This window comes from Pleurodeles waltl, chromosome 7 (genome assembly GCF_031143425.1).
Source record: "Pleurodeles waltl isolate 20211129_DDA chromosome 7, aPleWal1.hap1.20221129, whole genome shotgun sequence".
In the NCBI taxonomy this organism is placed as follows: Eukaryota; Metazoa; Chordata; class Amphibia; order Caudata; family Salamandridae; genus Pleurodeles; species Pleurodeles waltl.
In genome coordinates, this window is record NC_090446.1 from 635,572,485 (window position 1) to 635,595,862 (window position 23,378).

General features: G+C 47.5%; 1 protein-coding gene across 2 annotated transcripts in view; it reads left to right on the forward strand.

Moving 5' to 3' along the window:
- PDE6A (phosphodiesterase 6A) overlaps window positions 1-23,378 on the forward strand; it is a 333,514-nt gene that overhangs the window by 158,215 nt on the left and 151,921 nt on the right. For both annotated transcript variants that reach the window (XM_069244608.1, XM_069244606.1), the window contains exon 2: window positions 17,126-17,278. In XM_069244608.1, the coding sequence (XP_069100709.1) occupies window positions 17,126-17,278 (153 nt within the window). The remainder of the gene's footprint in view (window positions 1-17,125; window positions 17,279-23,378) is intronic.

The following is a 23,378-nucleotide window of genomic DNA, read 5'->3' on the forward strand; positions in this document are numbered from 1 at the left end:
GCAAGACACTTCCGAACTGGAAATAGGATGCTCCTGGAGGGACTTCCCAGGAAGCCCTTTGGACTATGCTGTACTGCTGACCTGTGACCTGCTAGGTCACTGAGAAGGACTGCCACTGCCTGCAAACCTTTCAGCTGGCCTGCTTGCTTTGACCCTGCCACCATGTGCCCCATTGTTTTGTCTCCAGAGGCTGGGTGCTATATCCCCTGCAATTTTTTTTATTTCTAAAGGTCAAGTGCTCCTTCTTTTGCTGGAAGGGGTGAGGCGTGCTGAATTATATGGGGAAGCATTGGAAGAGCGCTTTTATCTCCCTAAGCGCGAGGAGAGCACTAAATTTGTATGGTGCTGCTTGTGAGCGCAGCGCAGGGGGGCGCTATGTATTGCCTTCTTGAAACGCACCTGGTGAGTGCTGCTGTGCCTCCCCCACACTTGTGAAGAGCACGGAGTCTGGAGAAAACGTACTTCTTGTGGTGCCCTTGGGGCGCAGATCGTTGAGTATATTGCTTTGGTGCTTCATCGCCTCTGCCCAAGTCTGGAGCAAGCAAGTCTCTCCCTATGAGAGAGACCCGCCAAGAAGGACTGCATGAGGCTGGAGGGATGCCTGTATTCGTGATGTGCTCCAGGACGAGCGCACTTCCACCCATAACTGCTGCGTTCACCTGGAGGCGATGTGGCATTGGAAAGCGATGCCTGTTGATCAGGTGAGAAGGCCTCCCAGCTCTGAGAGGGCTTGAAAGCTGGGCCGCATTGTTGTGAGGGAGGCGCGGGGCCTTCCAGGAAGCAGAAACTGCGTGCCTCCTGACCTCGTGGGACAGGGTGGGAAGCCTTGACAGAGGCCCCACCTGGCCGGGGGTTACTTGTTTAAGGCGGCCCCCGTGTGAGGAGTGGGTTTGCCTTCCACCTAGGTCCGGACTTTTCCTTTCTCTACTCCCTCCCCCCTGGAGAATTACTGGGGAGTGCAGGGTCTAGTTTTTTTGGGGGACAGTGATTTGTGTGACAGACGGAAGCCTCAACGGAGGCCCCGTTCCGGTGGGGGTCATTTTGCACCCCTCAGGAATCGGAGCACAGGATCTCCGGGATTAGGACACGGATGTCCCCGTTTGCCCTGTGTCCTGATAATCTGATTATGCTGACCTATGCCACATAAGAATGTTTGATTTTATGTGCATTAATGATGATGCCATGAGCTTTTCTGATGTTTCCTTTTTATGAGCTTCATGATGTTAGTTTGGCATTTATGATGATGAGTTTACTGTGCCATGTGCATTTTTGATGATATGTGTTTTACCATGATGTGCATTTTAGTAACAATGACAATCTGACTACTTCTTATGTTGCAGAATAACCAGTAACCTATGTGTTTTATGTGAGTACTGCTGGCTTTTGCAAAGTACTAGTAAGCGAATAATGTTCTGACAACTGCTTGTATAGCAGGGTATTACTGACATGTTGAGTTTGGTCTAATGATGTTTTGTACAATATAGTTTATTTTTATATAACATGGTGTTGTGTTTCCTTTGTGGTGTATTTATTGTGTCACGTGTGTTGTGTGTTTTGTGCAGTCGCTTTACACATTGTCTCTGGGATAGGCCTGGCTGCTCGTGCCATGCTACCAAGGGGGTGAGCAGGGGTTATGTTGGGTGTGGAACTCCCTCACCCCGACTAGAGTGGGTGGGGTCTGCCTGGCTTATGCGCAAACCCTAGCCAACCAGAAACCCCATTTCTAACACTTCTAAATTGAGTTGATCCCATACTTGTGACACAAACCAACCTCTCTGTCTTAAACTGAAAACATCAGCAGCAAGAATCATGGAAAAATACTGGCAAGTCTCTCATCAACACATCTTCAATAAAATAATTGAAAGCGAGGTTGTTAAACACACCAAGAACATGTAGACCTGAACAATCTTTTCTTGATCACCATTGAGGGCCAGTAAATCATCTTTGGCAAGCATCAACCAGAGTTCCTCCTTTCTATTGTCTACTGTAGTGGACCACTGAATTATATCGGGTAGAATGGAAAACTTGTCAAAATTACGAACAGTTTCTGGCATGGATTCAGTCCTGTCACAAACAAACAAACGCCAGAAAATACCTCAAGGGTCATCATTCATCTGCATACTGTTCAATGTGAATGTGTGTCCATTACGCAGCTTGAGTAATTTCCTTTAAACTTAAAACTATAACCAATGATGCCTCATCAACTTCTGGACATCTGGCTGGAAAATAGGTCAGAACATCAGACTAACATTGCCTCTAGTCTGAACTGTGTGTTTCAGTTGGTAAAGGGAAATTCCAATTACCTTATTGAAAGTAAGCGAGCTGGGGGTTCCTTCGATTGGTAACATCTCACTAGCTGCTCAAGTCAACACAATGGTCAGGGGAGTCAGAGTACAGCTGCCTTTACTTTGTAAAATCCTCCTATTGCTCCAAGTTGATCACTAGGTAGAGCTGTTGAGAGACCTTGTTATGGCATGCTTTGATTGCAAAAAAGTCATCTACACAGGGTTTTCTAATAAAATTAAATGGCAAATTTGCAAGGGTTGTATTTCTTTCTAAACCTTTCTCCTTCAGTTTTTTAAAACACAATACAACAGTCAATTCAACACATTTCTATATTTTCAATACAGTAGTTGTTGGAGTGCGATGTACATTTCAAAATGAGTTCAATTCCAGAAGGCTTTTCCCCAACCTGAGAATCTACCCTGGGCACAACATAACTCCCCATTTATGCATGCTACTGCTTTCCTCACTGTTATATGTGATTCTCTCCCCCCTCTATATATATATATATGTGCTATGTTCCCCATGGTTATCTCAAATATCACTGTCTGCTGATTCTGCATCTGTTTCTGGGTCTAGGAGTGTTTCACTTAGGTTTCTCCAAACTGAGAGGTCCTCGACTAGCTTTTTGCCTCACTTACTGTGTTTCATCTGGGTTTCCTCTCCCAGATACCTCTCCTGTATGTCCCTATGCCAGTATTCTATCTTAGGTGCCCTTTGGTCCATCCAATTGAAGATGATTGTGCGCCTGGCCAACACCAATACCAATTGTAAAAAATTGTATGGCATTTTGCAGCCCTTTAACCTTTTAATGTTGCCAAGAAGGCAGTTCTGTGCAGGTGTGTTTTCAATGTTCAGGTGCATGGTCCTCTTTGTGGCCGCGACCGTCTGGCTCAAAAAGTTCTGCACCACCCAGCATTGCCATGCCAGATACAGGAAGCCGGTGCCACTGACACTGCATCATGGGCAACTGTCTGGTCCAGATGGGGACATGCTTTGAAGGTTTTGAGGGGTGAGATAGGTCCTGTGCAGAAAATTGTAGTGTACCAGCTTAAAGAGGGCATTACAAGAAACTGAACGAATAAGGTCATTGACTCGCATCCAGTCCCCTTTGTCTAGGGGAGCATCCGGATCAGATCCCCAGGCTGTACATGCCTACTGTGTACCCCCTGCTGAGTCAACTCTTATGGCTTTGTATAACAGTGTAATCACATGACTGACAGTACCACAGGACAGTAGGATCACCAGAGTTTGGGTACGGTGGGGTAAGTGGGCCAGTCAACTTGGCTATTTCAGCTAGTCCAGCATGATGTAAGAAGTACCCAGTCGTAAGTGTAAATTCGTGGCATGCCTCCTCAATGGTCATGAAGGTCTTGCCGGGTTATAAGTCTCCAAGCTGCGCACACCCACCCTTCCACCATGCTTGGAAGGTCATATTTTCTATCATTTGTGTAACCAGCTTCAGCGTCCAGACCAGAAGTTCTCTTGGAATGGGGCCTCTTTCAGTGCTCTCTGGGTGAAACATTGCCTGATGTTTGCTGTTTGACGACTATGTATGGGATGTCTTTCAAGATCACTACGCCCTCCATTAATTACTCCGGTAGTCAATATGCATCTACCCTTCCAGCTAGTAAATGCGTTTCCCAGTTGTCACCCGCATCCAAACAGTGTGCCACATGTGATAGGTGTGTGGCATAGTAGTGCAAGTCGAGTCATAGTACCTCCAGTCCCCCTCCTTGCACAGTCTGGTCTGTGTTGCCAAGGTCCGTCCATAGCAGGGAAATGAAAATTGATTCCAGCTGTTTAACACATAGACATCTTAGCAGCAGCACCATCTTGGTGATGGCCAGTCTGCCCATCACAGAGAGGGGCAGCATATTCCAGAAGGTCACTGACATTTGTAACGCGTCCAGGACCCTGTCTATGTTGAGGCGTAGTTGCTGTGCTCTGGCATGTGCCACCTTGATCCCCAAGTATCCAAATTGTGCCAGCTCCCATCTTAACCCGATTTTCAAGAGGGGGTCGACTTGGGTTCTAACCAATGCTGCAGGAGGAGGTCCACTGGGGTTCCGACCAATGATGCAAGAGGAAACAGCAGCTATTTGGTATGGCTGAGCCAGAGATCAGAGGGGTCTCCAAAAACATCTAGTAGCTGCAACTGTACAACGTGGAGGAAGTGAGGTAAAACAGGGCATCGTCCACTTAAAGCAATATAATGTAATGGACATCTCCTAAGCACATGCCTCAGTCCCGCAACTCCCAGCGCACCCCTATTGACATGGGCTCTATTGCAAGTGAAAACAGGAGTGTGATGGGATGAGCCCTGTCTCATCCCATGATCTAGGGTCCACGTGTCTGAGCGACTGCATCCCACATGCAACCTAGTGCTGGGTTCACTGAGTAGCAGCAAGACCCAACTCTGGAACTGAGAACCAAAGCCCATGACTCTCAGCACCTCCAGTCAATAACCCCATTCCACTGCATCAAAGGCCTTTTCCACGTCAATAATGACAAACACAGGTTTTTCGTCATGGTGTTCAAACCTCATGGAGGACATGGGCTAAATGCCTAAGGCTTATGCCAGTGTTCTGGCCTGGTATGAATCCACACTGGTGCTCATGTGCCAGTCGGATGGAAAGCAATTTACAAAGACACTTCTTATCTGGGTTTATCTTTGTGAAGGGCCTTGATGGTGTGGGGTTGGCTTTGTCACCTCCCAGCTTAAGGAACACACATATCTCCCCCTCTCTCATGGTCGGTAGCAATATCCCAATGTCTCTAGGGGAACTCCAGGAGATCCTCTTTTATCATTGCAGAGAACGCCAGATAGAATTCAGGTGTAAGCTGTTGCCTCCCAGTTCCTTAGCACATGGGAGTACACTTAATGCTGTCCTAAACTCCTCTAATTCTATGTGGGCATCTAGGCCCTCGGCTGATGATGATCCAAGCCTGGGCATATCCAGGCTCTCTAAGAATGGAGTGCCTCAGCTCGAGTCTATGTCTGAGTCCGCGGTGTCTACTTGTTGTGGGTGTTTCTGGAACGTGTCCACTATGCCCGCTCTGGAAGTGACCCTGGCACCTTTGGGCATTGTCAAGTATATAATGAGTAGTGCTGCCTGCTCCCTGTGCAGGATCCAAGCTAAGACCCTTCCGAATTTGTTGCCCTCTCGCTGTAGCCTCTGTCTATATTGTTTCTGCATATGCTTGTTAAGGCGGTGCCAGATTTCTGCGATAAGGAGGTGCACTATTCGCTCCTTCCAATGTGTTTCAGGATGGGTCGTGGCCCCTGCCTGTATAGAAGCCAGTGCAGCTTCTTTCCTGCTCAATTCTGTCTGCAGCTGTCAATGTATCCCACGTATCAATCTCAACCAGGTACCTGTCAGCACTGCCTTAAGGGCCTCCCATTCCATGAACCTTTAGGCAGTGAAGTCCCAGTTATTCTCTAAATAGCCATGCTGTGCTCCGGAGAATGGTTGCTTGACCTCTGGGGCCATGAAGGCTTGTGTCACTCTGTTTGTCAGGGTCTTCGAGTGGCTGTCTCAAGGGAGCATTCAGCACCAGTGTCATGGGGCCGCTGTATAGGAGGGAGGGTGCCTTTTGTAGCCAGTGTTCTGCTGTGCCACACTTGTTGTTGTTCATCCTGGTTTCTGGGTTCCACCAGTTATTCACGTGACAGCCATGACCCCTGTGTTGTGGTTGAATTGAGGCGAGTCAGGGGTGCGGCGAGTTACCGGTGCCACCTTTTGTCTCGTGGGTCTCAACAGTGGCTATCACCTACTTGAACGCTCTGGTGTGTTTTTGCAGGGTGAATGAGATCTGGCCTACAGTTTCCTGATAGTGTCCCTGGAGGTCAAGTGGTTGGGGATTTTCTACGAGGTGAATAGTCTCTTGTTCCGCAGCGGTCCTGATCGGGTTGGTTCCTGGAATCTTAGGTGGGGCCTGGGTAGGGCTTGGTTCTGGTACACCGCATCCTGAGCAGGATGGGCTTCTGATCAGGAGTCTCACAGGGCAAGGACTTGCAATATTGGAAGGCTGCCGGGGCTCGAGAGCTCTGTAAATTATAAGTTTTCCCCAGTCAGGAGTTGCTGGTCTTGAGCATTTTTCTCCATGCGCTCGGGGGGGGGGTTCCAACGTTATCCCTCTGGGACCTGCTCACCTGGCACAGTGTTCAATTGTGTAGAGCCCAGGTGTGAGAAAGTAGCCTCTTTCTAGCCTTGTTACCCCCACTTTTGGCCTGTTTGTGAGTGTATGTCAGGGTGTTTTTACTGTCTCACTGGTATCCTGCTAGCCAGGGCCCAGTGCTCATAGTGAAAACCCTATGTTTCCAGTATGGTTGTTATGTGTCACTGGGACCCTGCTAGCCAGGACCCCAGTGCTCATAAGTTTGTGGCCTATATGTATGTGTTCCCTGTGTGATGCCTAACTGTCTCACTGAGGCTCTGCTAACCAGAACCTCAGTGGTTATGCTCTCTCTGTACAAATTGTCACTAACAGGCTAGTGACCAAATTTACCAATTTACATTGGCTTACTGGAACACCCTTATAATTCCCTAGTATATGGTACTGAGGTACCCAGGGTATTGGGCGTTCCAGGAGATCCCTATTGGCTGCAGCATTTCTTTTGCCACCCATAGGGAGCTCTGACAATTCTTACACAGGCCTGCCACTGCAGCCTGAGTGAAATAACGTCCACGTTATTTCACAGCCATTTTACACTGCACTTAAGTAACTTATAAGTCACCTATATGTCTAACCTTTACCTGGTAAAGGTTGGGTGCTAAGTTACTTAGTGTGTGGGCACCCTGGCACTAGCCAAGGTGCCTCCACATTGTTCAGGGCCAATTCCCCGGACTTTGTGAGTGCGGGGACACCATTACACGCGTGCACTACATATAGGTCACTACCTGTATGTAGCTTCACAATAGTAACTCCGAATATGGCCATGTAACATGTCTATGATCATGGAATTGCCCCCTCTATGCCATCCTGGCATAGTTGGCACAATCCCATGATCCCACAGGTCTGTAGCTCAGACCTGGGTACTGCCAAACTGCCTTTCCCGGGGTTTCACTGCAGCTGCTCCTGCTGCCAACCCCTCAGACAGGCTTCTGCCCTCCTGGGGTCCAGCCAGGCCTGGCCCAGGATGGCAGAACAAAGGACTTCCTCTGAGAGAGGGTGTTACACCCTCTCCCTTTGGAAAATGGTGTGAAGGCAGGGGAGGAGTAGCCTCCCCCAGCCTATGGAAATGCTTTCATGGGCACACATGGTGCCCATTTCTGCATAAGCCAGTCTACACCGGTTCAGGGACCCCTCAGCCCTGCTCTGGCGCGAAACTGGACAAAGGAAAGGGGAGTGACCACTCCCCTGACCTGCACCTCCCCTGGGAGGTGCCCAGAGCTCCTCCAGTGTGCTCCAGACCTCTGCCATCTTGGAAACAGAGGTGCTGCTGGCACACTGGACTGCTCTGAGTGGCCAGGGCCAGCAGGTGACGTCAGAGACTCCTTCTGATAGGCTCCTTCAGGTGTTGCTAGCCTATCTTCTCTCCTAAGTAGCCAAACCCTCTTTTCTGGCTATTTAGGGTCTCTGCTTTGGGGATTTTCTTAGATAACGAATGCAAGAGCTCATCTGAGTTCCTCTGCATCTCTCTCTTCACCTTCTGCCAAGGAATCGACTGCTGACCGCGCTGGAATCCTGCAAAACTGCAACAAAGTAGCAAAGACGACTACTGCAACTCTGTAACGCTGATCCCGCCGCCTTCTCGACTGCTTTCCTGGTGGTGCATGCTGTGGGGGTAGTCTGCCTCCTCTCTGCACTAGAAGCTCCGAAGAAATCTCCCGTGGGTCGACGGAATCGTCCCCCTGCAACCGCAGGCACCAAAGAACTGCATCACTGGTACCCTGGGTCCCTTGAATCCAGCAACTCTGTCCAAGTGACTCCCACAGTCCAGTGACTCTTCAGTCCAAGTTTGGTGGAGGTAAGTCCTTGCCTCCCCACGCCAGACTGCATTGCTGGGAACCGCGACTTTTGCAGCTACTCCGGCCTCCGTGACCTTCCGGCGGAAATCCTTTGTGCACAGTCCAGCCTGGGTCCACGCCACTGTAACCTGCATTGCACGACCTCCTAAGTTGTCCTCCGGCGACGTGGGACTCCTTTGTGCGACTTCGGGTGAGCACCGTTTCACTCCACTTCGTAGTGCCTATTCCGGCACTTCTGTGGATGCTGCCTGCTTCTGAGAGGGCTCCTTGTCTTGCTCGATGCCCCCTCTGTCCCCAGATGCAATTGGCGACATCCTGGTCCCTCCTGGGCCACAGCAGCATCCAAAAACCTTAACTGCACGATTTGCAGCTAGCAAGGCTTGTTGGCAGTCTTTCTTCAGGAAAACACTTCTGCACAACTCTCCACAGCGTGGGGGACCCGTCCTCCAAAGGGGAAGTTCCTAGCCCTTGTCGTTCCTGCAGAATCTTCAGCTTCTACTGTCCAGTAGCAGCTTCTTTGCACCCACAGCTGGCATTTCCTGGGCATCTGCCCATCTCCGACTTGCTTGTGACTTTTGAACTTGGTCCCCTTGTTCCACAGGTACCTTTGACTGGAAATCCATCGTTGTTGCATTGCTGATTTGTGTCTTTCCTGCAGAATTCCCCTATCACGACTTCTATGTCCTTTGGGGAACTTTAGTGCACTTTGCACTCACTTTTCAGGGTCTTGGGGTGGGCTATTTTTCTAACCCTTACTATTTTCTAATAGTCCCAGCGACCCTCTACAAGGTCACATAGGTTTGGGGTCCATTCGTGGTTCGCATTCCACTTTTGGAGTATATGGTTTGTGTTGCCCCTATCCCTATGTGTCCCCTTTGCATCCTATTGTAACTATACATTGTTTGCACTGTTTTCTAACACTATTACTGTATATTTTGGTATTGTGTACATATATCTTGTGTATATTTGCTATCCTCATACTGAGGGTACTCACTGAGATACTTTTGGCATATTGTCATAAAAATAAAGTACCTTTATTTTTAGTATATCTGTGTATTGTGTTTTCTTATGATATTGTGCATATGACACTAGTGGTACTGTAGGAGCTTAACCCGTCTCCTAGTTCAGCCTAAGCTGCTCTGCTAAGCTACCATTATCTATCAGCCTATGCTGCTAGACACCCTATACACTAATAAGGGATACCTGGGCCTGGTGCAAGGTGTAAGTACCCCTTGGTACTCACTACAAGCCAGTCCAGCCTCCTACATTGGTTGTGCAGCGGTGGGATAAGTGCTTTGAGACTACTTACCACTTTTGTCATTGTACTTTTCATAAGAGAAAAATATACAAAACAAGTTCAGTGTATGTACACCTAACCAAAAAGTTTTGCATTTCTTTTCTCACCTCTTTTCTAAAGTGCTGAAAAGTACCTCTAAACCTTCTAAAAGTTCTTAAAAGTTTAAAAAGTTTTTTTTTCTGTCTTTCTAAAAGTTCTGAAAACTTTTTTTTCTCTTTTTCTGTCACTTAAACTCTTTCAAAAAATGTCTGGCACAGGCCAAAATGTTGATCTGTCCAAACTTGCATATGATCACCTTAGCTGGAAAGGAGCAAGGAGTCTCTGCATAGAGAGAGGGTTGAGTGTAGGGAAGAATCCTTCTTTGTAATTATTGCTTAACATGCTTAGAGAACAAGATAAGGCCAGAAGGGCCCCATCTGTTGAAAAAGTAGCTAATGGTTCCCAATCTGATCCAGGGACTCCCCTAGGAAAAGATTCAGGAAAGAAACTTCCTAGCCTGCCCATTACTAGACAGCCTAGCATAGTTGGTACTGATGTAGAGTCACACCATACAAATAGTGTTGTCTCACATCCTAGCAAGAGTATTCCTTCTCACCACAGTAGAAGTGATGTTTCTGTTAACCAACCTGTTAGGGTGCCCTCTGTAAGGGATAGGTCTCCTTCTGTCAATTCTCATCATATCTCTGTTTCTAGACATGTCCCTCCCACCCACCCTGATGACAGATTGTTAGAAAGGGAGCTCAATAAATTGAGAGTGGAACAAACCAGACTGAAGCTTAAGAAGCAACAGCTGGATTTGGATAGACAGTCCTTAGAACTAGAGAAGGAAAGACAGAAATTGGGTTTTGAAACCCATGGTGGCAGCAGCAGTATTCCCAATAGTCATCCTGCAAAAGAGCATGATTCTAGGAATCTGCACAAGATAGTTCCCCTTTATAAGGAGGGGGATGACATTAACAAGTGGTTTGCTGCACTTGAGAGGGCCTGTGTTGTACAGGATGTCCCTCAAAGGCAGTGGGCTGCTATCCTATGGCTATCATTTAGTGGAAAGGGTAGGGATAGGCTCCTTACTGTGAAAGAAAGTGATGCCAATAATTTTACAGTTCTTAAGAATGCACTCCTGGATGATTATGGCTTAACCACTGAACAATACAGGATAAAGTTCAGAGAGACCAAAAAGGAGTCTTCACAAGACTGGGTTGATTTCATTGACCATTCAGTGAAGGCCTTGGAGGGGTGGTTACATGGCAGTAAAGTTACTGATTATGAAAGCCTATATAACATAATCCTGAGAGAGCATATACTTAATAATTATGTGTCTGATTTGTTGCACCAGTATCTAGTGGACTCAGATCTAACCTCTCCCCAAGAATTGGGAAAGAAGGCAGACAAATGGGTCAGAACAAGAGTGAACAGAAAAGTTCATACAGGTGGTGACAAGGATGGCAAGAAGAAAGATGGTGAAAAATCTCAAGATAAGCATGGGGATAAGGGTAAAACCAAAGATCCCACTTCAAATCTTAAACACTCTTCAGAGGGTGGGGATAAAACAAATTCTTCCTCTTCTTCTCAACCCACACACATTAAAAAGCCTTGGTGCTTTGTGTGTAAAAACAGAGGCCATAGGCCAGGGGATAAGTCCTGTCCAGGTAAACCCCCTGAGCCTACCACCACTAATACATCAAGCTCTAGTGCCCCTAGCAGTAGTGGTACTAGTGGTGGGACTGCTGGCAACAGTCAAGTTAAGGGTGTAGTTGGGTTCACTTATGGGTCCATAATAGAAACTGGGGTAGTCAGTCCCAAGACAGTTTCTGTCACACCTAGTGGCACTGGCCTTGCCACACTGGCTGCTTGTCCCCTTACAATGGATAAGTACAGGCAGACAGTTTCAATAAATGGTGTTGAGGCCTTGGCCTACAGGGACACAGGGGCCAGTATCACTTTGGTGACTGAAAACCTAGTGGCTCCTGAACAACACATTATTGGACAACAGTATAAAATTATTGATGTCCATAACTCCACTAAGTTTCTTCCCTTAGCTATAATTCAGTTTAGTTGGGGTGGAGTTACTGGCCCTAAGCAGGTGGTGGTATCACCTAGCTTACCTGTAGACTGTCTCTTAGGTAATGACCTAGAGGCCTCAGGTTGGGCTGATGTAGAGTTTTATGCCCATGCAGCCATGGTGGGCATCCCAGAGGAATGGTTCCCTCTCATTTCTACTGAAATAAAAAAGCAAAGGAGAGAAGGCCTGAAAACTCAGGATCCCTCTCCACCAACAGGTAAAAAGGGTATCACAGTATCCCCTAACCACCCTGCCATTCAGGATACCATTCCTGTGGTGGGAGAAACCTCTCCTGGGGTGGCATCTGTTCCAAGGGAAGCATCAGCTGGCAAAGCTGTACTCCCTGAGGTAGAAGTACCTCTCTGTGGGATAACTAACATTGGTGAGAAAAAGAGCACCATTTTAGTTAACATGGAGCATCCCTCCAACCCTCCCAGAGAAACCTTAGTGCAGAAACTCTGAACTCCCTCACAACACTTAGGACAGCATCCCTGCCCTAGTGTGGAGCTCATAGGACAGCATCCCTGCCCTGCTCCAACTCAAGAGAAACAGCATCCCTGTTCTCTCTTCCAGCCATATGGACAAAGTTTTTGAGCAGCCATGGCTTTTCTGAGACAGCATCCCTGTCTGGCATTTCCATCACTACAAATAGGTTCAGTGGACAATTCCCACTGCTCTAAACTAAAACTTACTGATAGAAACTCTGAAAATACATCTTCACATTGTTGCTTAGCTAAAAAACTTCAAACAGGGTGGTTTACATCCCCACAGGGAAGTAACCATATAGTGGATGATAAAGGGAGTAACCAGTCTATTGCAGAGCTACTCTCTACTTATCACCACTTAGACAATAAAGTCTCAACTGGCCAAGGTTAGCCTTATTGTCCTTCATTTGGGGGGGTGGGGGGGGGGTTGTGTGAGAAAGTAGCCTCTTTCTAGCCTTGTTACCCCCACTTTTGGCATGTTTGTGAGTGTACGTCAGGGTGTTTTTACTGTCTCACTGGTATCCTGCTAGCCAGGGCCCAGTGCTCATAGTGAAAACCCTATGTTTCCAGTATGGTTGTTATGTGTCACTGGGACCCTGCTAGCCCGGACCCCAGTGCTCATAAGTTTGTGGCCTATATGTATGTGTTCCCTGTGTGATGCCTAACTGTCTCACTGAGGCTCTGCTAACCAGAACCTCAGTGGTTATGCTCTCTCTGTACAAATTGTCACTAACAGGCTAGTGACCAAATTTACCAATTTACATTGGCTTACTGGAACACCCTAATAATTCCCTAGTATATGGTACTGAGGTACCCAGGGTATTGGGGTTCCAGGAGATCCCTATGGGCTGCAGCATTTCTTTTGCCACCCATAGGGAACTCTGACAATTCTTACACAGGCCTGCCACTGCAGCCTGAGTGAAATAACGTCCACGTTATTTCACAGCCATTTTACACTGCACTTAAGTAACTTATAAGTCACCTATATGTCTATCCTTTACCTGGTAAAGGTTGGGTGCTAAGTTACTTAGTGTGTGGGCACCCTGGCACTAGCCAAGGTGCCCCCACATTGTTCAGGGCCAATTCCCCGGACTTTGTGAGTGCGGGGACACCATTACACGCGTGCACTACATATAGGTCACTACCTATATGTAGCTTCACAATGGTAACTCCGAATATGGCCATGTAACATGTCTATGATCATGGAATTGCCCCCTCTATGCCATCCTGGCATAGTTGGCACAATCCCATGATCCCACAGGTCTGTAGCTCAGACCTGGGTACTGCCAAACTGCCTTTCCCGGGGTTTCACTGCAGCTGCTGCTGCTGCCAACCCCTCAGACAGGCTTCTGCCCTCCTGGGGTCCAGCCAGGCCTGGCCCAGGATGGCAGAACAAAGGACTTCCTCTGAGAGAGGGTGTTACACCCTCTCCCTTTGGAAAATGGTATGAAGGCAGGGGAGGAGTAGCCTCCCCCAGCCTCTGGAAATGCTTTCATGGGCACACATGGTGCCCATTTCTGCATAAGCCAGTCTACACCGGTTCAGGGACCCCTCAGCCCTGCTCTGGTGCGAAACTGGACAAATGAAAGGGGAGTGACCACTCCCCTGACCTGCACCTCCCCTGGGAGGTGCCCAGAGCTCCTCCAGTGTGCTCCAGACCTCTGCCATCTTGGAAACAGAGGTGCTGCTGGCACACTGGACTGCTCTGAGTGGCCAGGGCCAGCAGGTGATGTCAGAGACTCCTTCTGATAGGCTCCTTCAGGTGTTGCTGGCCTATCTTCTCTCCTAAGTAGCGAAACCCTCTTTTCTGGCTATTTAGGGTCTCTGCTTTGGGGATTTCCTTAGATAACGAATGCAAGAGCTCATCCGAGTTCCTCTGCATCTCTCTCTTCACCTTCTGCCAAGGAATCGACTGCTGACCGCGCTGGAATCCTGCAAAACTGCAACAAAGTAGCAAAGACGACTACTGCAACTCTGTAACGCTGATCCTGCCGCCTTCTCGACTGCTTTCCTGGTGGTGCATGCTGTGGGGGTAGTCTGCCTCCTCTCTGCACTAGAAGCTCCGAAGAAATCTCCTGTGGGTCGACGGAATCGTCCCCCTGCAACCGCAGGCACCAAAGAACTGCATCACCGGTACCCTGGGTCTCCTCTCAGCACAACGAGCGAGGTCCCTTGAATCCAGCAACTCTGTCCAAGTTACTCCCCCAGTCCAGTGACTCTTCAGTCCAAGTTTGGTGGAGGTAAGTCCTTGCCTCCCCACGCCAGACTGCATTGCTGGGAACCGCGACTTTTGCAGCTACTCCGGCCTCCGTGCACTTCCGGCAGAAATCCTTTGTGCACAGTCCAGCCTGGGTCCACAGCACTCTAACCTGCATTGCACGACCTCCCAAGTTGTGCTCCGGTGACGTGGGACTCCTTTCTGCGACTTCGGGTGAGCACCATTTCACTCCACTTCGTAGTGCCTGTTCTGGCACTTCTGCGGGAGCTGCCTGCTTCTGAGAGGGCTCCTTGTCCTGCTCCACGCCCCCTTGGTCCCCAGACGCAATTGGCGACATCCTGGTCCCTCCTGGGTTACAGCAGCATCCAAAAACCCTAACCACACAATTTGCAGCTAGCAAGGCTTGTTGGCGGTCTTTCTTCAGGAAAATACTTCTGCACAACTCTCCACGGCGTGGGGGACCCGTCCTCCAAAGGGGAAGTTCCTAGCCCTTGTTGTTCCTGCAGAATCTTCAGCTTCTACTGTCCAGTAGCAGCTTCTTTGCACCCACAGCTGGCATTTCCTGGGCATCTGCCCATCTCCGACTTGCTTGTGACTTTTGGACTTGGTCCCCTTGTTCCACAGGTACCCTCGACTGGAAATCCATTGTTGTTGCATTGCTGATTTGTGTCTTTCCTGCAGAATTCCCCTATCAGGACTTCTATGTCCTTTGGGGAACTTTAGTGCACTTTGCACTCACTTTTCAGGGTCTTGGGGTGGGCTATTTTTCTAACCCTTACTATTTTCTAATAGTCCCAGCGACCCTCTACAAGGTCACATAGGTTTGGGGTCCATTCGTGGTTCGCATTCCACTTTTGGAGTATATGGTTTGTGTTGCCCCTATCCCTATGTGTCCCCATTGCATCCTATTGTAACTATACATTGTTTGCACTTTTCTAACACTATTACTGCATATTTTGGTATTGTGTACATATATCTTGTGTATATTTGCTATCCTCATACTGAGGGTACTCACTGAGATACTTTTGGCATATTGTCATAAAAATAAAGTACCTTTATTTTTAGTATATCTGTGTATTGTGTTTTCGTATGATATTGTGGATATGACACTAGTGGTACTGTAGGAGCTTCACTCGTCTCCTAGTTCAGCCTAAGCTGCTCTGCTAAGCTACCATTATCTATCAGCCTATGCTGCTAGACACCCTATACACTAATAAGGGATACCTGGGCCTGGTGCAAGGTGTAAGTACCCCTTGGTACTCACTACAAGCCAGTCCAGCCTCCTACACCAGGGCATTGGCACCTCTTCCTGCTGTTTTCTATCCCTTGCTGCTGGCTTCCCCATGCCCGTCATCTGCATCTCAGCTCCGTGGGCGAAAGGTAATGGCTGCAGGTGAACCGGTCCAATCAGTGGTCCGCTGACAATGGGCCTTAGGTTGTGTGTGTTCTTTGTTATGGCTGGTGAGGGCTTGCTGGTGGGGTTCGTGATTCCTACAAGGCGCAGGCCACCGTCTCATAAGGGCCCCCCCATGGGTGCTGCCAACCAAGGCGCAGGCCGATGGTTGCCGGTGGTGTGCTTCTCCATCCCCTGCCCAGCACGCTCGGCTGCTCGGGCCGTGCTCGTATTGGTCTCTTCACCCAGGCTCATGTAATGTCATCAGACTCCGGATTCGATGAAAGGATACACCTTTGCTGGGGCTGCCTCGGACCTCATAGCCCATCAGCCATTAATGCAGCAGTACGCCGTTCCTAACCGCTGTGCTATGTTGTGAGCTGCTGCAAGGCACAGTCCTGGCCCCAACTAGGCACCAGTCACGGTAAAACAAGGGAAATACTGCTCGCTGTCCTCATTGGGATAGTTGTGGGTGTTACTTTTGCATGGCTTTTTTTGGGGGGGGGGGATCAATAAAATTGTATAAAAAAAGCAGGATTAAACAGGATTTTTTAAGCTAGCTAGCCAGGAGCTTGGAAGTTTATGTCATGTCGGCCATGTTTCCAGGCTAGCTACCGGTAGATTGAAGTTTGAGGTCCATTGTCCTCTGCTTCTCACATTGCCTATTGACAGAATGGTTCTCATTACTGGCTGAGAATTAAAAATGTCTCCCCACTATGCACAAAGTAGAAATCTTTACCTAGATACGTAACATTTAATCACCTTGATGCTTGGAAATCAATTTCCCTTGATTGTGGAATGCCCTTGAACCAAACCTGAAAGACAACTAAATTATGCATGTTTCAGGGAAGACCAAAAAATTCAGTGTTAAATAATCTTTTTACTAAACACTTGAAACCTCAGTGTTGTTTTTCAGAAAATAGCTGTAAACCTGATATTTGTTTCTAATGATCTTTCTCTTGAAGTCTCTGTAGACAGTATTTACGAAAGAAGAACATTGAACAAGCAAGGTTACAGCCTCACCCAATTGGTCTTTAACTTCCTGTAATCATGCCTGAAGTAGGCAAAATGTATGGGTGTATGGGGCAATACTTTATAAAACAGCAAAATACCAAAATAGATCAATAAATGAATAGTTTGTAATATCTTTTGATCATAAAATTGTTGATGTTAATATGACTCAAATACTTATTAAATTATCATTTTGTCAGTGGAGAACATCACTTGAATCCAAGGGTGTCATTATGGAGCCAAATTTTAGAACAGTTTGGTAATGCATCATGATTCAGCTGACACTGTATTTAGGATATTTTTCATTGAATCTTCCTTGTGTTCCTCTTGTATTAATGTTGCAGAATTTTTTGGTGGCACTGCCCTAAAACTGTCCACCTTTTTCATTTTCTCTGTTTTAGGAATCCCGTTTCTCCAAGTTTGTAGATAACCTTACAGACTACAAGACAAAAAGCATACTGGCAGTCCCAGTCCTGAATGGAAAAGATGTGGTAGCAGTCATAATGGCTGTCAACAAAGTGCACGGTCCATATTTTACAGCTACAGATGAAGAGGTATGATCTGCCCACCATTAAGTTTATAAGTATTTCATTGTGGCTCACAATAGATTTGGGATGACGGCCAGTGTTCAGATTATGTTTTTACTAAAGCGCAGGTGTAATGCTGGGTCAAAGTCAATAGCTTTCTATAAGTAATGTTAAGGACATGGTTCATATTATTATTGTTATAGACAATAGTGAGAAAGTAGCCTCTTTCTAGCCTTGTTACCCCCACTTTTGGCCTGTTTGTGAGTGTATGTCAGGGTGTTTTCACTGTCTCACTGGGATCCTGCTAGCCAGGGCCCAGTGCTCATAGTGAAAACCCTATGTTTTCAGTATGTTTGTTATGTGTCACTGGGACCCTGCTAGTCAGGACCCCAGTGCTCATAAGTTTGTGGCCTATATGTATGTGTTCCCTGTGTGGTGCCTAACTGTCTCACTGAGGCTCTGCTAACCAGAACCTCAGTGGTTATGCTCTCTCATTTATTCCAAATTGTCACTAACAGGCTAGTGACCAATTTTACCAATTTTCATTGGCTTACTGGAACACCCTTATAATTCCCTAGTATATGGTACTGAGGTACCCAGGGTATTGGGGTTCCAGGAGATCCCTATGGGCTGCAGCATTTCTTTTGCCACCCATAGGGAGCTCTGACAATTCTTACACAGGCCTGCCACTGCAGCCTGAGTGAAATAACGTCCACGTTATTTCACAGCCATTTTACACTGCACTTAAGTAACTTATAAGTCACCTATATGTCTAACCTTTACCTGGTAAAGGTTAGGTGCAAAGTTACTTAGTGTGAGGGCACCCTGGCACTAGCCAAGGTGCCCCCACATTGTTCAGAGCCAATTCCCTGACTTTGTGAGTGCGGGGACACCATTACACGCGTGCACTACATATAGGTCACTACCTATATGTAGCTTCACAATGGTAACTCCGAATATGGCCATGTAACATGTCTAAGATCATGGAATTGCCCCCTCTATGCCATCCTGGCATAGTTGGCACAATCCCATGATCCCAGTGGTCTGTAGCACAGACCCTGGTACTGCCAAACTGCCCTTCCTGGGTTTTCACTGCAGCTGCTGCTGCTGCCAACCCCTCAGACAGGCATCTGCCCTCCTGGGGTCCAGCCAGGCCTGGCCCAGGATGGCAGAACAAAGAACTTCCTCTGAGAGAGGGTGTGACACCCTCTCCCTTTGGAAAATGGTGTGAAGGCAGGGGAGGAGTAGCCTACCCCAGCCTCTGGAAATGCTTTCTTGGGCACAGATGTGCCCAATTCTGCATAAGCCAGTCTACACCGGTTCAGAGGACCCCTTAGCCCTGCTCTGGCGCAAAACTGGACAAAGGAAAGGGGAGTGACCACTCCCCTGACCTGCACCTCCCCTGGGAGGTGTCCAGAGCTCCTCCAGTGTGCTCCAGACCTCTGCCATCTTGGAAACAGAGGTGCTGCTGGCACACTGGACTGCTCTGAGTGGCCAGTGCCACCAGGTGACGTCAGAGACTCCTTGTGATAGGCTCCTTCAGGTGTTGCTAGCCTATCCTCTCTCCTAAGTAGCCAAACCCTCTTTTCTGGCTATTTAGGGTCTCTGTCTCTGGGGAAACTTTAGATAACGAATGCAAGAGCTCATCCGAGTTCCTCTGCATCTCTCTCTTCACCTTCTGCCAAGGAATCGACTGCTGACCGCGCTGGAAGCCTGCAACACTGCAACAAAGTAGCAAAGACGACTACTGCAACTCTGTAACGCTGATCCTGCCGCCTTCTCGACTGTTTTCCTGGTGGTGCATGCTGTGGGGGTAGTCTGCCTCCTCTCTGCACCAGAATCTCCGAAGAAATCTCCCGTGGGTCAACGGAATCTTCCCCCTGCAACCGCAGGCACCAAAAAGCTGCATTACCGGTCCCTTGGGTCTCCTCTCAGCACGACGAGCGAGGTCCCTCGAATCCAGCAACTCTGTCCAAGTGGCCCCCACAGTCCAGTGACTCTTCAGTCCAAGTTTGGTGGAGGTAAGTCCTTGCCTCACCTCGCTAGACTGCATTGCTGGGAACCGCGACTTTTGCAGCTACTCCGGCCTCCGTGCACTTCCGGCGGAAATCCTTTGTGCACAGTCCAGCCTGGGTCCACGGCACTCTAACCTGCATTGCACGACCTCCTAAGTTGTTCTCCGGCGACGTGGGACTTCTTTGTGCGACTTCGGGTGAGCACCATTTCACGCATCCTCGTAGTGCCTGTTTCTGGCACTTCTCCGGATGCTACCTGCTGCTGAGAGGGCTCCTTGTCTTGCTCGACGTCCCCTCTCTCTCCTGGTCCAATTTGCGACCTCCTGGTCCCTCCAGGGCCACAGCAGCGTCCAAAAACGCTAACCGCACGATTTGCAGCTAGCAAGGCTTGTTGGCGTTCTTTCGGCGGGAAAACACTTTTGCACGACTCTCCACGGCGAGAGGGATCCGTCCACCAAAGGGGAAGTCTCTAGCCCTTTTCGTTCCTGCAGAAACCTCAGCTTCTTCTGTCCAGTAGAAGCTTCTTTGCACCCGCAGCTGGCATTTCCTGGGCATCTGCCCATCTCCGACTTGCTTGTGACTTTAGGACTTGGTCCCCTTGTTCCACAGGTACCCCAGATTGGAAATCCAGCATTGTTGCATTGTTGGTTTGTGTCTTTCCTGCATTATTCCTCTAACACGACTTCTTTGTCCTTAGGGGAACTTTAGTGCACTTTGCACTCACTTTTCAGGGTCTTGGGGAGGGTTATTTTTCTAACTCTCACTATTTTCTAATATTCCCAGCGACCCTCTACAAGGTCACATAGGTTTGGGGTCCATTCGTGGTTCGCATTCCACTTTTGGAGTATATGGTTTGTGTTGCCCCTATCCCTATGTTTCCCCATTGCATCCTATTGTAACTATACATTGTTTGCACTGTTTTCTAAGACTATACTGCATATTTTTGCTATTGTGTATATATATCTTGTGTATATTTCCTATCCTCTCACTGAGGGTACCCTCTAAGATACTTTGGCATATTGTCATAAAAATAAAGTACCTTTATTTTTAGTATAACTGTGTATTGTGTTTTCTTATGATATTGTGCATATGACACTAAGTGGTACTGTAGTAGCTTCACACGTCTCCTAGTTCAGCCTAAGCTGCTCTGCTAAGCTACCATTATCTATCAGCCTAAGCTGCTAGACACCCTATACACTAATAAGGGATAACTGGGCCTGGTGCAAGGTGCAAGTACCCCTTGGTACTCACTACAAGCCAGTCCAGCCTCCTACATTGGTTGTGCAGTGGTGGGATAAGTGCTTTGAGACTACTTACCACTCTTGTCATTGTACTTTTCATAAGAGAAAAATATACAAAACAAGGTCAGTGTATATACACATAGCCAAAAAGTTTTGCATTTCCTCTTTTCACTCTTTTCTAAGTGCTGAAAAGTACTTCTAAACTTTCTAAAAAGTTCTTAAAAGTTTAAAAAGTTTTTTTCTGTCTTTCTAAAAAGTTCTGAAAACTTTTTTCTCTTTTTCTATCACTTTAACTCTCTCTAAAAATGTCTGGCACAGGCCAAAATGTTGATCTGTCCAAACTTGCATATGATCACCTTAGCTGGAAAGGAGCAAGGAGTCTCTGCATAGAGAGAGGTTTGAGTGTAGGGAAGAATCCTTCCTTGGAACTGTTACTTAACATGCTTAGAGAACAAGATAAGGCTATAGGTGCCCCATCTGTTGAAAAAGTACCTAATAGTTCCCAATCTGATTCAGGGACTCCCCCAGGAAAAGATTCAGGAAAGAAACTTCCTAGCCTGCCCATTACTAGACAGTCTAGCATAGTTGGTAATGATGATGAGCCACACCATACAAATAGTGTTGTCTCACATCATAGCAAAAGCATTTATTGTCACCATACTGGTAGTAATGTTTCTGTTAGCCAAGCTGTTAGGGTGGCTTCTGTAAGGGACAGGTCTCCTTCTGTTCAGTCCCATCATACCTCTGTATCTAGGAATGTCCCTCCCACCAACCCTGATGACAGAATGTTAGAGAGGGAACTCAATAAGTTGAGGGTGGAACAAACCAGACTGAAGCTTAAAAAGCAACAGCTGGATTTGGATAGACAGTCTTTTGAACTAGAGAAGGAAAGACAGAAGTTGGGTTTAGAAACCCATGGTGGCAGCAGCAGTATTCCCCATAGTCATCCTGCAAAAGAGCATGATTCCAGGAATCTGCACAAGATAGTTCCCCCTTATAAGGAGGGGGATGACATTAACAAGTGGTTTGCTGCACTTGAGAGGGCCTGTGTAGTACAGGATGTCCCTCAAAGGCAGTGGGCTGCTATCCTATGGCTATCATTTAGTGGAAAAGGTAGGGATAGGCTCCTTACTGTGAAAGAAAATGATGCTAATAATTTCCAAGTTCTTAAGAATGCACTCCTGGATGGTTATGGCTTAACCACTGAACAATACAGGATAAAGTTCAGAGAGACCAAAAAGGAGTCTACACAAGACTGGGTTGATTTCATTGACCATTCAGTGAAGGCCTTGGAGGGGTGGTTACATGGCAGTAACGTTACTGATTATGACAGCCTGTATAACACAATCCTGAGAGAGCATATACTTAATAAATGTGTGACTGATTTGTTGCACCAGTACCTGGTAGACTCTGATCTGACCTCTCCCCAAGAATTGGGAAAGAAGGCAGACAAATGGGTCAGAACAAGGGTGAACAGAAAAGTTCATACAGGGGGTGACAAAGATGGCAATAAGAAGAAAGATGGTGAAAAATCTCAAGATAAGCATGGGGATAAGGGTAAAACCAAAGATCCCACTTCAAATCTTAAACACTCTTCAGAGGGTGGGGATAAAACTAATTCTTCCTCTTCTTCTCAACCTGCACACATTAAAAAGCCTTGGTGCTGTGTGTGTAAAAACAGAGGCCATAGGCCAGGGGATAAGTCCTGTCCAGGTAAACCCCCTGAGCCTACCACCACTAATACATCAAGCTCTAGTGCCCCTAGCAGTAGTGGTACTAGTGGTGGGACTGCTGGCAACAGTCAAATTAAGGGTGTAGTTGGGTTCACTTATGGGTCCATAATAGAAACTGGGGTAGTCAGTCCCAAGACAGTTTCTGTCACACCTAGTGGCATTGGCCTTGCCACACTGGCTGCTTGTCCCCTTACAATGGATAAGTACAGGCAGACAGTTTCAATAAATGGTGTTGAGGCCTTGGCCTACAGGGACACAGGTGCCAGTATCACTTTGGTGACTGAAAACCTAGTGCACCCTGATCAACACATCATTGGACAACAGTATAAGATTATTGATGTCCATAACTCCACTAAGTTTCTTCCCTTAGCTATAATTCAGTTTAGTTGGGGTGGAGTTACTGGCCCTAAGCAGGTGGTGGTATCAACTAGCTTACTTGTAGACTGTCTCTTAGGTAATGACCTAGAGGCCTCAGGTTGGGCTGATGTAGAGTTTTATGCCCATGCAGCCATGCTGGGCATCCCAGAGGAATTGTTCCCTCTCATTTCTACTGAAATGAAAAAGCAAAGGAGAGAAGGCCTGAAAACTCAGGATCCCTCTCCATCAACAGGTAAAAAGGGTATCACAGTATCCCCTAACCACCCTGCCATTCAGGATACCATTCCTGTGGTGGGAGAAACCTCTCCTGGGGTGGCACCTGTTCCAAGGGAATCATCAGTTGGCAAAACTGTACTCCCTGAGGTAGAAGTACCTCTCTGTGGGATAACTAACATTGGTGAGAAAAAGAGCACCATTTTAGTTAACATGGAGCATCCCTCCAACCCTCCCAGAGAAACTTTAGTGCAGAAACTCTGCACTGCCTCACAACACTCAGGACAGCATCCCTGCCCTAGTGTGGAGCTCATAGGACAGCATCCCTGCCCTGCTCCAACTCAAGAGAAACAGCATCCCTGTTCTCTCTTCCAGCCATATGGACAAAGTTTTTGCCCAGCTATGGCTTTACTGAGACAGCATCCCTGTCTGGCATTTCCATCATTACAAATAGGTTCAGTGGACAATTCCCACTGCTCTAAACTAAAACTTACTGATAGAAACTCTGAAAATACATCTTCACATTGTTGCTTAGCTAAAAAACCTC